Below are 16,596 nucleotides of genomic sequence, written 5' to 3'. Positions count from 1 at the left end.
ACAGGAAACCCTTTGAAGTTACATAAACACTGCTGAAAGTGATAAACATGTAAGTATATATTTATGTTTGTCTGTTTTTAAAAAAAATTTTTATATGTTTATTATATCACACACAACTAATACTATAATATGTATCCCTTTCAGCACACTCTAAAAAATGCTGGATTAAAAACAACCTAAATTGGGTTGAAAATGGACTAACCCAGCAATTGGGTTGTTTTAACCCAGTGAATGGGTCGTTTTAACCCAGCAGTTGGGTAAAATGTTTGCTTAAAACAACCCAATCGCTGGGTTGAAACAACCCAATTGCTGGGTTAGTCCATTTTCAACCCAATTTGGGTAGTTTTTAATCCAGCATTTTTTAGAGTGCAGTGATTTAAGTAATTTCAGCCGATCAAAATCTTTTTTTTCCAGTATTTTCTGGAATCTAGTGGAAACAGCACAAACTGTCTGCAGGGTGCTAGAGCACACAGGGCCTGAGTTACACACTTGCAAATATGAATTTATAACCAAAAAAATAAACCTCCTTAACCTCAAAGAGGTATTACAGCTCAGACAACACCCCTGTACAGGGTCCGCAGAGTTTAAAGGGTTAAAATATTATTTAAATATTTATATATATACAATATATATAAATAATATATAAAATTATTATTCAAGAAATAGTAAAATATTATATAACATTATATTTAGACATTTTTTTTTCAATATTTGAAATAAATAAAAAAATATGTAAAATACTACTTTAAATAAAATATTCTTTTAAAGAAATATTTTTTTCAAAATATAAAAAAATACTTAAAAAATTACTTTATTATTTTAAATAAAATATTTTATTTTAAAATAGTGTTTCTACAGTTCTACAGTAATATTGTGTGTAAAAAATAATAATAAAACAAAATCAATGAAGAAAAATCTATTCAAAGTATTCTGAAAATGAGTTTAAAGTGAAAAAATAAACCGGTTAAGTACACTGTCCTAATCTTCTCCATCTCAAACTCAGCGCGACCTCATTTTGATTTGATTTGGGATAATTAATCCTTCCCAATAAATTACCGTAATTACGCAGATAACAATCAAACGATTCCAGACTTGACTTTGTTTAATGTGGGCAATTTACAGAACCGATTCTGGCTCAAAAAGAAATGTGTGTGAATAATAAGCGTGTGTTTGTGTGTCTATGGCTCACGATTGTCTTGGTAACATCGAGTGGGATTCAAAACACTTTCAGAGCGGTACGATTATCATTATGTCTATGTCTGTGCCGTTAAACCGGATGTGTTACCGTTATAATTTGTGTAGAGTATGTTTCAGACCAAACACGCTCTGAGCGGTTTGCTATTTCAGTGGAGAGTTACTGAGACAACTGCAGCTAACTCAACAGGTGCTAAGCATTAGAGTGTGTGTGTGTGTGTGTGTGTGTGTGTGTGTGTGTGTGTGTGTGTGTGTGTGTGTGTGTGTGTGTGTGTGTGTGTGTGTGTGTGTGTGTGTGTGTGTGTGTGTGTGTGTGTGTGTGTGTGTGATTAGAGGTCGTATCCAGAGACTCTGGCAACCGGACGTCCATAATGATTTCATCACGAGCAGTGCCAACACAAGCAGGATTACACAAATCATTTCTTTGTGTGTGTGTGTGTGTGTGTGTGTGGACTTGTTCCCTGCAGACCACAGCGCTAATAAATAATCCCTCAGCTTTGTTGCCGTGAGGGTCATTACTCTTAGCATGAGCTAATGGTTTGCTGTCATGTTCAGGCGTTCGTCGGAGCTCCTAACACATCTTTAGTGCTAAGAGCCGCCTCAGGACCCAAATCCAGAGAGAACTGACGCTAAAAATACAAAAGACAAAGAAAAACAAACGTAAAACTCACCACGTCAATGTCTTAAAGACATCTTTTGGAGCTGCCGATCTAAGTCTGAAAGCAGGGCCTGTGGTGGAATTAGCATGGACTTATAATAGCAGAATGTGTCAGGAGCGCTCCGCGATGGCAGCGACATTCGTCTCCGAAATGAATTTATTAACATGATCTCGCCAGCCCTTAGCAGACAGAGCGTTCAGATACACACGTTTGAGTATGTGCAAAGTCATAAAATTATGTTTTTATGCCATGCATCATTTCATGCATTGTTTGTGTTTGCATGCTAAATTCATATGAACAAATGCGGCTTATTGGATGTCACGATGTCCGAACGTCACAAAATTTGGTACACTTATACACCAGGACAATTTGAGATCACGCACCAAATTTCAGCCATTTTAACCAATAGGTGGCGCTATAACGTAAAAAAAAAAACTCACCTAAATTGACTCCATATGACTTTATGTTGAATGTTGGCAATTGTGGTAATTTTCTCTACATTTTCAATCTGTTCGGAGCTAATGATTGCTGCTAACTGCACTATTTTTGATTGTTACAGTAACTCTGGTTGCTCCAGAGCTTATTGAGTTACTGTACACTTGGGTACTTTGGGTACAGTCGTCTCTAAATACACCATTTTGGAGTCATTTTACAGGAAACCCTTTGAAGTTACATAAATCACTGCTAAAACTGATAAACATGTGAGTAAATGTTGTCTGAGCCATAATAACCCCCCCAAAAAAGAGGCGCTTTTTGATTTTTTGGTTATAAATTCAGCTTTGAAAGTGTGTAACTCAGGCCCTGTGTGCTCTAGCACCCTGCAGACAGTTTGGGCTGTTTCCACTAGATTCCAGAAAATACTGGAAAAAAGAATTTTGTCTGTATCATGTATGCAAGATTTATTCAAATGGATCTGAAGGGAGGACCCCCCCTTCTACCCCCCCTATCCCCCTACACCCCCCATACCCATATACAGTGATATAAATACAATATCCCAGTCTCATTAAATTATTTTCCCCAGTATTTTCTGGAAAATAGTGGAAACAGCCCAAACTGTCATATGAACAAATGCGGCTTATTGGATGTTACAATGTCCGAATGTCACAAAATTTAGTACACTTATACACCAGGAAAATCTGAGATTACGCACCAAATTTCAGCCATTTTCACCAATAGGTGGCGCTATAACTTAAAAAAACCCTCACAACTGTAACTGTGATCACACCTAAATTGACTCCTTTATGTTGAATGTTGGCAATTCTGGTAATTTTCTCTACATTATCTGTTTGGAGCCAATTATTGCTGCTAACTGGACTATTTTTTATTGTTACAGTAACTCTGGTTGCTCCGGAGCTTATTGAGATACTGTACACTTGGGTACTTTGTGTTTTATCGTGACTAAACTGCAGAAAATGTGGGGTTTTTAAACTCTTTGCAACTTTTTAACAGGCTTTGCTTGACTTATCATATCTCTCATTCTCTTTCTATCTGTCTTTGTAAGTGACTCACGCTGTTTCCCGTCAAAGCGCGGGACACGCTCCGCCGTCAGCACCCAAACACATCTGCGTAAAAGCTGTCGGGAAGCATCAGCAGCTCCGGACGGGACGCAGATCAAAGCCAGACGGAGTTAGCTCAGCTAAATGAGCTATTCATTCATGTTGCTTCAGCAAAGCCCGGGATCTGTGCGCACACACGCCCGACGCGTCATGCTCAAGAGCCAAAGCGAACGGACAGTGTTTGTTTTTTCAACCTCGGATTGTTTGAAGGAGACGCAAGAGCAAATGTTTGCTCTATAGAGAGGCAGAGGCCTACTGTATATCGCCATGTGTTTGTTTGAAATCACACCTCTGTCTCGCTCAGGAGTGTTACTCACATTAGTCTCGTCATGCTAGTTTTACTCTGACGGCACAAATGTGTTAAATACAGTCAAATAAACGCTACATAATCCATCTGTCAATAATGCGATGCTTCGGTTACTCTCATTTAGATCCACAGAAATTCCAAAAGCAATAAATCAATAATTATGATAGCTAGACAAATGTTCTTTTCGAAAGACCTAACTAACCAGGCATCAAATGACGAGAAATCGGTCCACACACACCGAACATGAAACTGCTTCATGACACGGCATAATAACATCCATTAACCCTTAAAGACCTAGAATATTTTTGGGGTGCCTGATTTGCCTCTACTTTTCTTTGTTTTTCTCACCCATTCTAGCAGTTAGCATCAAGTGAACATGACGTTTCCATCTAGCTCATTTGAAGTCCAATTTTACATTTATTTAGTCTGAGAATGGATTAAATTAATAGAATTTTAAGAAAAACGGCTGCAAAATATTTGGTGTTTTTACTGTGAACTCAAACAGAACTTCATGAAGTTTGGATCTTTCCCTTTAGAAAGTTAGACATGGTTGTTTTAGACTTCCAGATGAAATTTTGTCTAAATTTTACAATTCCTCAGCAAGTTATAGCCATTTATTATAATATTATTCTAGGCGTTTTTGAGTTAAAACAGGTGTATTTTATTTACTGACAATGTAGATGTGTCCAAAAAAGTTCAGGGAGTAAAATAAATAGAAAGATTGTTATATAATAACAGAACACTGAAACGGTGTAAAACACAAACTACATACAAAGAGAAATATACTGACTTTTGTGTGCTGTTCTATGTGAGAAAGTGCTCTGCATGCATTTTAATGCACGCAAATACACACCCACTTTCACGTTGTGAGAAACGTGATTGGTGGTTCAAAACATGGTTCAAAAGACCAAACACTATGTTTATTGGTTGAGTTGATGACAGTTTCAACGAATCTGGGCACAGGGAGGGGTGGGACTAATGATCAACAATCGTTTCTGTTTGGCTCAGGGGAACAACCCACATGCGTTTCCTTGACGAATCAATGCTGCAGATTTTGATGACGCTTCCACACTCCCTACCGAACCTCTGAATAATCAATCGCGAGAAATGTGATACTTCTGAAAAGATGAGATTCTCCTCTTTATGGTGCATTTTACAGCATACATATTGGATTAGCGGTTTAAAAGTTATTAAACATTTTAGAACGATAGTTATTTTTTGCCGCGGGCAGCTATTTAGGTCTTTAAGGGTTAATACAGGGCCGTAACCACCATAGACATTGAGGGGGACAAGTCCCCCCCTCCGATAATTAGAAATGGCCAAATTGTCCCCCCCAATATTTGAAATTCCTGCACTGCTCTCCTGCACTTCATTACTCAGCGCTCTGTATGTTAGGATGACAAAAAGGTTTAAAAGTTACATTTTTAGTCTACCGCGTCTATTTCAACATTTTGAATCCATTTGCGCTAGGCTTGCTACGATAGTCGGTGTTGCCGGTGTTACCGGTGTCCAGACTCAACACCGGTTACATCACTTACCCACCGTGGCACCGCCCACCGTCTTTTTGATTTGTTTATAGTAATAAAATAATTTAGCTCAGTTAGAGAACAGACAATACAAATAAAAACTGAACGTGTCTGCTTAATAAAGCAGGATCCGACCGTGAGTCTCGGCAGGAGTCATTCATCAGATTTAAGAGTGACGAGCTGACTGAGATGATCGCGGAAGATTTGGTTTCAAAGTGAAACGTAAAAGCGCCTATTTAAGGGAGTTTGTCACTTGTTTTGTTGTTGTGTTTTTCATTAAAAATAATAGGCTAATGAACCCACAATTCAAGCAACCCGCAGCCGAATTGGCGCTAATTAAAAACCGAAAGTAAAATGTGCACGGCCGCACAGAGCGCGCATTGTTTCCTTTCGCCTGGCTCCGCTGTTCGAGTCTCCGCTACGCTGACTGCGCGCATTTATTTTTGCCGCGCGCACCCTCGCGCTCGTGCGGGCGCGTCGAGTATAAAAAGGGCTTTACGGACGAACGGTTATTCATTCATGACGTGCTTCTCAATCATAGACTGATCAATGCTTGATCAGTGCCCTGACTACTGAACTAGGGAACTGATTGAGACGCACCCATGGCCTCACAGAGCGCGCATTTACAGACGAGCTGTCATTCACGGTGTGTGCGCACTGGCGCGTTTTCAGTTCAGAGCGGTCGTGTGCATGTTACTTTCGGTTAGATAGAATTAGTGATTTAAAAGCCTCCGCCGGTGATACCGGTATTACCGGTGTTGTCACACATCAATTAACCGGTGGAAAAATTTCCTCACCGTCATATCCCTAATTTGCGCGTCTACAGCGTGAGTGTTTGAAGCGAAATAGACGCGTGTTCAAGGCGCTCCAGGAGAAATATATCATAAAACACCACTCTGCCTCTTTTCATTTTCATTAAAAATATATATTACACATTAATAGCCACACAAATGAGGTCCAGGCAACTCCTACATTATCTTCACTGCATGTATATTTAAATATCCTTAAAAAATAAAGTTATGAAACTTCTCTTTGCCCTCAGTCAAAACGATTTGGCAGACAACAAATGATAGATTCATGAGAGCAAAGATCGGCCGTTAGATCCACACAAGACGAGCCACTACAGGACATCAGAGCAGCGGCAGACGGCAGAAGGACTGGCTGAGGAAAGGCTGCTCTCGCTGGGGTTAATGAGCGCTGAGCGCCGCTGATCGCCTGGAGCTCACAACTCCACAAACAATTTTTTTTTAAATAGGCACTCTCTTTATAAATAAACCACAGATTTGAGCTTTATTCGCGACACGAATTGACGGCAAAGTTCAAATGTTTCAACTCGGCCGTCAGACGCGAATTCGCTTCAAACGCGTGAATGCACAAAAAGCGAACTGGTCGCGCGAATGAGGCGGAATCGCGTTAGACGCGTTTCGCGCAACGCGATTCCGCCTCATTCGCGCGTCCAGTTCGCTTTTTGTGCATTCACGCGTTTGAAGCGAATTCGCTTCTGACGCCCAAGTTGAAACATTTGAACTTTGGCGTCAACGCGCCTTTCCGTTGACTTAACATTGAAAGCACTCGCTCCTGACGCTCTATTCGCGTTTGGTGTGAACGCAGCATTACGGCGCTAGTCAATGTCAAAATGTTATAGAGGGCCAATCAAATCAAAGTAGGCGGGGTTTACGTTCTCTTTCTTCACACAGATAAGTACATAAATCTAAAAAACTGGTCCCCCCTAATGTTCAAGAAATGGTTACGGCCTTGCATTAATGTACTGTATAGTTAATGAGGAGCCAGATTTTGGACCAATGAGATGTCACAGTGGGCGGAGCTAATCAGTGCAATCAACTAAATGCCCTGTTGCTCATCACTTGGTTGGTTAATGCGTAAAACTCTGTGAACTTTCATTAGCTTCCCCATCATGGACTTTAACAGCTAATTTTGGAGAACGAGCCGTTATGGACCTCCATTGGTCCTGACTTAGGAAGCCCTGGATGACAGAACGGAGAAAGAACATAAACACAACCAGTGTAAAGCTTCCCGCCAGTGTTTAGAGAACGCCGGATGCTGAACACCAGGGAGTTTATTTATTTTACTGTCTGCTGGTGTAAGAATCTAAGAGAGATGGGTGTTTATGCAGTCCTTTGAAGCCGCACATAAGTACTATCCTGGATATAAATGTGCAACAAATATTATGTTTGAATTCTTAACACGGTTACACAGACGGACACGTGACTTTAACTCACCTTCGACCGGTGTGAAGTACTCGGGCAGATGAGCGGCAGCCGCGGCCGCGCCGGCTCCCTGCATCAGCAGCTCTCCGTACGGGTTCCTGTGGCCCGTCATCAGGTGGTAATAGTCCGCTGGGGTGGCGCCGGGGGGCGGAGGGGGCAGGCCGAACAACCCTCGCTCCTTCAGGTGCTCGTGAGCCACTGCCAGAGAGAAGAGAGGGAGTTAAGACAGCCATATATTCACAGAAACAGGACTTTACTGAAACCAAACTGCACAAATCTTCATAATAATCACAACTTTGAGCTCATTAGCATATGACCCGCCCACATTTGCATAAAATCACGATGAAAAACAGCATGAATTATAATGGTGGGCAAGGCAGAGTTATTGTAGTGTCCTTTATATACTCGTATAGTATTTATTTGTATGTCAAATGAGCTTTTATTTATATATTTTCAGTTTTTATTTTAGTTAAAGTTTTATTAATTTTGCATGTGCATGTGTAATTGCGAGTAATCGCATCTAACAGAAAAGTTTGTTTATATATAGATATATTTAATATAAACAAACTTTTATGTTAGATGCGATTAATCACAATTAATATATATATATATATATCTATATATAAACAAACTTTTATGTTAGATGTGATTTATCTTTTTTTGCTAAGAATTTAAATGATTAATTGTGATTAATCGCATCTAACATAAAAGTTTATATATATATATATATATATATATATATATATATATATATATATATATATATATATATATATATTAATATAAACAAACTTTTCTGCTAGATGCGATTATCGCAACTAATATATCTATATATAAACAAACTTTTACGTTATATGCGATTAATTCCCCCCCCCAAAGAATTTAAATGATTAATTGCGATTAATCGCATCTAACATAAAAGTTTATATATATTTAATATAAACAAACTTTTCTGCTAGATGCGATTAATCACAATTAATATATATATCTATATATAAACAAACTTTTATGTTAGATGCGATTAATGTTTTTTTCAAAGAATTTAAACGATTAATTGCGATTAATCACATCTAACATAAAAGTTTATATATATGTGTATATATATATATGTATGTATATATATGTATGTATATAGATATATGTATGTATATATATTAGTGCTGTCAGTTAAACGCGTTATTAACGGCGTTAACGCAAACCTATTTTAACGGCGTCAATTTTTTTATCGCGAGATTAACGTTCTTTTTGGTCTAACAAACTTTGTAGTTTTTTCACATGCTGTTGCAACAACTAGTAACGTTAGAAAAACTACAACACCACTCCGGATGTAGCTAGACCGGAAACAAAACATCAGGCACGCTGCGGCTGCCCGCACTCGTTTGGGTCATTAAAACAGTAGACGTGGATGGCAAGCGTGAGACGCCGAAATGAGAAACGTATTAAGCCATGGTTTAACTCAGGGGTCTTCAACTAAAAGTGCTTGTCTTGAGCGCTGCTTTCTGCTCTGATGGTGCGTAGCCTACACACCAGACGCGAATGAAGCGTTTTGCGCGAGTGATTTAAGTCAATGCAAAGACGCAAATAGACATTCTGCGGCGCGGATTAAGCGGTGTGCATGTCGCGTCATTCGCGTCCGGTGTGAGCGCACCATCAGTCTCTTCTTCACTGCATGCTTGACCGGATGACCGCGCGTCTGGGTCTGAACGTAGTAACAGTGAGCATTGCAACGTTAACTGTTTCATTATGTCAAAAGGCTTCGCGGTCCGGATGGACGCATCTCGCGGTCCGGATTCGGACCGGAGTTCACTAGTTGGCGACCCCTGGTTTAACTGCACTATAGGCGGAGTCCTAGTTTACCTTGCATGTGCACTTTGTAATTTTATTTTGTATCACCCTGTTTTGATCCCTTAGAAAGGGCTGTTGAAGGGGCTGTTTGTGCAACAAAGTTTTTGTTTCACCCTTTTATTGATGGGCAGTGTTACATTGTGTGAGATTATTTGCTCCAAGTGAGAATGTTGGTGTGAAATCGAACACTAAAGTATGCCAATGTTGTTTTCAATAAAACAAACATTTGAACAAAGCAAGCCGATCCACTTTTCTATGTTGATACGAGCATTAAAATAAGAAAAAATAATGGGACAAAAAGAAATCAAGGGACATTTAGAATAAATAAAAATGTGCGATTAATTGTGATTAATTGTGAGTTAACTATGACATTAATGCGATTAATCGCGATTAAATATTTTAATCGTTTGACAGCACTAATATATATATATATATATATATATATATATATATATATATATATATATATATATATATATATATATATATATATATATATATATATATATATATATATAATATAAACACACATTTATGTTAGATGTGATTAATCGCAATTAATCGTTTTTAATTGCAATTGCATCTATTTGGCAGCACTGCCATTTTAATTAGTTTTTGTTTTGATTTTTTTGATTTAGTAATTTTAGAACCTCAATTTAAATATTATATTTCAGTTACATAAATTTTTCATCTAATAATTACATTTTCAGCTTCATTTCAATTCACAATTTTTTTTTTTTATAGCTTTAGTTAACAATAGAGTGCATTAGTGCCCGCCCCCTTTTTCAGCTGCGCTTGTTTTCTGTATTTTTTTCCATAAGTTTTTCCTATAAGGATTTAAAAAACAGTCATTGTTAAAGAGTTATGAGCCATGAACCAAGCCAACCAGCTACGAGGAGAATCATATCATCATAAACTTTTATTTGAAGCAAAAAGAAAATCGATCAAAAGGACAAGACTACAAAAGGACTACAATCCCACGAATCATTGCAAACAGCATAATCGAATTAAAACGATGGAGAGATATAAAACTACATTTAAAAATGTTGATTATATATTTAAAAATATGTTAATTTATTGGAAAATATGCATATATATTAAATATTTAAGAGCGTAGTGAGATCGACTCGATTATGTATTTCGCAGTGCTTCATGGGAGTGGGCGGAGCTAACAAGCTCTTTTGTTGCATGTTGCTTTATGGGTAATGTAGTTTTCACAAGGAATTCTGTTGTAAAACACAATCAAGTTGAAATAATGCGGGCTGGCGGCTTCAATGAAAGCAAAAACCATCGATTAACAACCTCATTGCTCACAGTAGATCTGTCTTTAAAGGTTTATAAGTTATCATTCAAAATCAATCTCCCTGTGGTTTTTACTTCCTGTTGCGCTCCATAACAACACTGATGTAGTGGTTAGCCAATCAGAACAGACATCATTTGCATATAATGCTAGTGGGGGAAAAAGATGCAAGAACCCTTAACTGACATTATAAGTGAAGTTTTACTAGCTTTACCAACGGGAGGTCAAGGGATCTACAGTAAGAACAGAGTCAGAGTTGACATCTGCACCTAGTAAACCTCTTTTAAAAGTGTCAGCAGCAATCAGAGAGAGAGTTTAACATGTTTAACGCTGAAGTCGTTCGGTTCAGCAACAGATTACAAGCCCTTAGGACAGAAATATGCTCCATGCAAGTATGGAAACGCAGAAGCGAAGGCATTAAAACATGCCAAAAATAAATGTATCTGTCTCTCCTGTTATATAGTAATACATCTCTGCCAATGAACACAATCAAAAAGTGTCTTGGATTCCGTTCCAAAGCCTTTAATGTCTATATATTCCCACTTGGAGAAATAAACAGTCTTAAAGTAGGAGCCAAGGCTAACGGCGGCAGGCCTGTGTTTGGAGCGCTGAGGTCTGAAAGCGGCTCGGATGAGTCTGGAAACCATTCAAGGCCACATCTACCCATCCACACTCGCTCGGGCTCAAATAGCCCCATTTCTCTTTCTCTGCGCTCTTTTATGCCTTTATCGCTGTTGGGATCTCCTGCGTGCTGCTTATTTAAGTTTAAAGGTGCAAACACATTACTGCTGACAGACTGGGAAGCGTGATTTATATGTCAGTCGATCGGCTCGCCGCGACCTGTAATTGTAATTCAGCTCTGAAGAGAGGCCTGTCGTCGGCTTCGGCCCAACATTGGGGAATTCTGCCTTGTCGTTTTTCTCGTATTAATTTCCACAACGTCCCCCGAAGGGCAAATCGCAGGACCGGGAAGTTTCACATGTTTGACGATTTGCATGTGCCCAAACCCAAATATACAGTTCACACATAGTCAGACATGATTATGAGCAAAACGGCAATAATTCAAACTGAAGTTTTGAAATTCTGAATTTTCTCAAATAACGCTGATCTGTTTTCAAACCTGCCGTGTGATTTTGATTGGTGTGTGTTAGTGTTGATCAGCAGCCAGAACTGGTGAGTAACTAACTCAAATTATTATTTAAATTATAAACATTTAGATAATGTGCAGTCATCATCGTAAAATCAACACTTTCACTGTCTGGGTTTATTTTGTTTAACATTTAAAATGTTAGGGTTGTTTCTGAAAGAAGTCTCGTCTGCATTTATTTGATCAAAAATACAGTAAAAATTGTGAAATATTATTACAATTTAAATGAACTGTTTTCTATGTGAATATATATGAAAATATAATTTATTTCTGTGATCAAAAGCTGAATTTATCATTATTACTCCACTACAGAATTGTGAGATATAAAGTCAGAATTGTGAGATATAAAGTCATAATTGTGTGATATAAAGTCTGAATTGCGAGTTATAAAGTCAGAATTTTGAGTTATAAAGTCAGAATTGTGAGATATAAAGTCAGTGTGATATAAAGTCAGAATTGCGAGATATAAAGTCAGAATTGTGAGTGATAAAGTCAGAATTGCGAGTTATAAAGTCTGAATTGCGAGTTATAAAGTCAGAATTGTGAGTTATAAAGTCAGAATTGTGAGATATAAAGTCAGAATTGTGAGATATAAAGTCAGAATTGTGCGTTATAAAGTCAGAATTGCGAGATATAAAGTCAGAATTGTGAGATATAAAGTCAGAATTGCGAGTTATAAAGTCTGAATTGCGAGTTATAAAGTCAGAATTGTGAGTTATAAAGTCAGAATTGTGAGATATAAAGTCAGAATTGTGAGATATAAAGTCAGAATTGTGCGTTATAAAGTCAGAATTGTGAGATATAAAGTCAGAATTGTGAGTTATAAAGTCGGAATTGTGAGATATAAAGTCAGAATTGTGAGATATAAAGTCAGAATTGTGAGATATAAAGTCGGAATTGTGAGATATAAAGTCAGAATTGTGAGATATAAAGTCAGAATTGTGAGATATAAAGTCAGAATTGTGAGATATAAAGTCAGAATTGTGAGTTATAAAGTCGGAATTGTGAGATATAAAGTCAGAATTGTGAGATATAAAGTCAGAATTGTGCGTTATAAAGTCAGAATTGTGAGATATAAAGTCAGAATTGTGAGATATAAAGTCGGAATTGTGAGTTATAAAGTCGGAATTGTGAGATATAAAGTCAGAATTGTGAGATATAAAGTCAGAATTGTGAGATATAAAGTCAGAATTGTGAGATATAAAGTCAGAATTGTGAGATATAAAGTCAGAATTGTGAGATATAAAGTCAGAATTGTGAGATATAAAGTCAGAATTGTGAGATATAAAGTCGGAATTGTGAGTTATAAAGTCGGAATTGTGAGATATAAAGTCAGAATTGTGAGATATAAAGTCAGAATTGTGAGATATAAAGTCAGAATTGTGAGTTATAAAGTCGGAATTGTGAGATATAAAGTCAGAATTGTGAGATATAAAGTCAGAATTGTGCGTTATAAAGTCAGAATTGTGAGATATAAAGTCAGAATTGTGCGTTATAAAGTCGGAATTGTGAGATATAAAGTCAGAATTGTGAGTTATAAAGTCAAAATTGCGAGATATAAAGTCGGAATTGTGAGATATAAAGTCGGAATTATGAGTTATAAAGTCGGAATTGCGAGATATAAAGTAAGAATTGTGAGATATAAAGTCGGAATTGTGAGATATAAAGTTGGAATTGTGAGTTATAAAGTTGAAATTGTGAGTTATAAAGTCGTAATTGTGAGATATAAAGTCGTAATTGCGAGATATAAAGTCGGAATTGTGAGATATAAAGTCGGAATTGCGAGATATAAAGTCGGAATTGTGAGTTATAAAGTCGGAATTGCGAGATATAAAGTCGTAATTGCAAGATATAAAGTCGTAATTGTAAGATATAAAGTTGGAATTGCGAGATATAAAGTTGGAATTGTGAGATATAAATTCGGAATTGCGATGAAGTCAGAATTGCGAGTTATAAAGTCGGAATTGTGATGAAGTTGGAATTGCGAGATATGAAGTGGGAATGGCGAGATATAAAGTTGGAATTGCGAGTTATAATTTCAGAATTGCGAGTTATGAAGTCAGAATTGCGAGATATAAAGTCAGAATAAAAAGTATTAAAAGGGTAAATAAAATGTAGCCACTCAAAGGTATGAGTAGAGTGAGAAGTTAAAGTTTGAGTGCTGTGTTCTCCTCACCGTCAGCCGGACTCAGTCCTCGGGCCGCTGAGATCATGGACAGGGTGGGGCTGCCGTGAGCCGAGCGGAGGTAATGCTCCACGTGCGGAGAGACGTAAGAGTGAGGAGGGAGGAAGGTGGACTCGCCAGCGCCCCCTGGAGACAGCCGGATCAGAGAGATGTCGGAAAGCACCGGACTGCCCACTAACCCTGGAGGCCTGGAGAGAAAAACACAGAGCTTTTAAACAGACCATTTTTTTTGCCATATTTCTCGTTGTTAGGCCAAAATTTCATGATTATATATATATATATATATATATATAATAAAATAAAATAATAAATACAATTATTATTATTACCGTAATTGTTGTAAATGTAAAGTATAATGTATAGTATATTATATAGTATAAAAATATAATATAAAAAATGACTATAAACAAGAAATATTACTAGAAATATTTCACAGTAAAAATTCATATTTAAGAAAAATAATCTAAAATATAATAATCTAAAATGTTTTACATTACAACTGTGCAATTGCAGTACTAATATTTATGTTGTTATATATACATACATAATGTATAGTATAGTATAAAAATATAGTATAAAAAATGACTAAAAACAAGAAATATTACTAGAAATATTTCACAGTAAAAATTCATATTTAAGAAAAATAATCTAAAATATAATAATCTAAAATGTTTTACATTACAACTGTGCAATTGCAGTACTAATTGTTATTGTTATTACTATTAAAACAAGATCATTTTAAAGTAAAAAATTTAATAAAAATAATAGAATTGCAATTAAGTTTTACATTACAACTGTAAAATTACAGTACTAATTATTATGATTATGATTATCACTAAATAAAAATATAAAAATACCAAAACAAAATAAGAAATATTACTATTGTGATATATTTTTACTGTAAAATTCAATAAAATGTTTTACATTACAATTGCAAAATTACAATACTAATATGCATGTTATTTGTTATTATTATTACTAAATAAACATAAAAATACTAAAAACAAAATAATAAATATAACTAGAAATATTTCACAGTAAAAAAGTGTATTTAAGAAAAATAATAGAAAAATCATTACAACTGTAAAATTGCAGTACTAATTATTATGATTATTATTATTACAAAATATATAAAAATACCAAATAAAAACAAAATAAGAAATTGTGATATATTTTTACTGTTTACATTACAACTGTAAAATTACAATACTAATTTTTGTTGTTATTATTATTATCATTACTAAATAAACATAAAAATGACAAAAAAATAAGAAATATAACTACATATATTTCACAGTAAAATAAAAAATGAGTATTTAAGAAAAGAGTATTTTTTTACATTGTAAAATTACATTACTAATTATTATTTCTAAAAAACAAATAAAAACAAAATAAGAAATATTACTATTGTGATATATTTATATTCACATTACAACTGTAAAATTACCATACTAATATTTATGGCTGTCTTATTTTCGTCATTTTGAAACGCCATCAAATGTTTTCTTCTTCCTCTGTTCATACACACTTCTCATTAGGAGTTTGGGAAGACGGTTGGCACATGTTGTGTTTCCAAACGCATGTAATGTTTCCAATAGGCATATCGTGCTTTTATCGGCGTTTGACAACATGGGCCATTACAGGAGTGTGTGTGTGTAGTCACTCAGCAGATCCTTTTTGACACGAGTCTGAAAACATTTTAGACAAACTGATCAGATGATTCAATGTTTGACACGAGTCCCTCGTTTATGGGTTTCATAGTTATGAGAGTTTGCCATAAGTAATATTTGTGTGGTTTGGCGCTGGGCTCAGAGAGGCATTAGAGCGAGAGCTCGTGTCTGAGGTGTGATGGGACAAACGCCAACTCTCTAACACAAACCAGACCGGCTGCCCTTTCATTTCCCCCCGTTTCCATCCCTCCATCAAGGAAACGTCTGCGCTGTAGTTAGGGATCATTTTTCTTGTTTTATTCGTCAGCCACATCTCGCTCGAGACTTTCTGATGATTCCCAGACGGGACAATAAAGCGCTGGGACATTCGTTTAGTTGAAAAGTCCCATTTCATTCTGCCCTCATGCCTCAGGATGACAATAACATTACAAAACATAAAGCTGTAGTTAAAGAGTTAACATGACCAAAAACAGAAATATAACTAATAACGAAATACAATTTCTGAGTATTTAAGAAAATAATAGAATAACAAATGATGTTTTACATTACAACTGTAAAATTACAGTCTTTATTATGATTATTATACCATATAAAAATACTAAATCAAAACAAAATATTAAACATTACTGTTACATTTTTACTGTAAAATAAAATATAAATGATAAAAACTGTAAAATGACAATACTAATATTTATGTCATTACTAAATAAACATATAACAATTACAAAAAAAGAAAGAAATATAACTAGAATTTTTTCACAGTAAAATTTAAAAATAATTATTTAAGAAAAATAATAGAATAACACATTTTGTTTTACATTAGAACTGTAAAATTACAGTAATTATTATTATCACTACTACTAAATAAAAATACTAAAAAACTAAATAAGAAATATGTTTATTTTAATACATTTTTACAGTAAAATAAAATAAAAACTTACATTACAACTGTAAAATTACAATATTAATATTTATGTTA

General features: G+C 35.7%; 1 protein-coding gene across 1 annotated transcript in view; it reads right to left on the bottom strand.

Annotated features, from left to right (window-relative positions):
* gli2b (GLI family zinc finger 2b) overlaps positions 1-16,596 on the bottom strand; it is a 145,894-nt gene that overhangs the window by 24,542 nt on the left and 104,756 nt on the right. The window contains exons 4-5 of the mRNA XM_079843722.1: positions 13,939-14,135; positions 7,483-7,668 (exon numbers count right to left, since the gene is read on the bottom strand). Of these exons, the coding sequence (XP_079699848.1) occupies positions 7,483-7,668; positions 13,939-14,135 (383 nt within the window). The remainder of the gene's footprint in view (positions 1-7,482; positions 7,669-13,938; positions 14,136-16,596) is intronic.

Source organism: Gobio gobio (assembly GCF_949357685.1).
Source record: "Gobio gobio genome assembly, chromosome: 19".
Taxonomy (NCBI): Eukaryota; Metazoa; Chordata; class Actinopteri; order Cypriniformes; family Gobionidae; genus Gobio; species Gobio gobio.
This window is presented reverse-complemented; position numbering and strand designations above follow the sequence as displayed.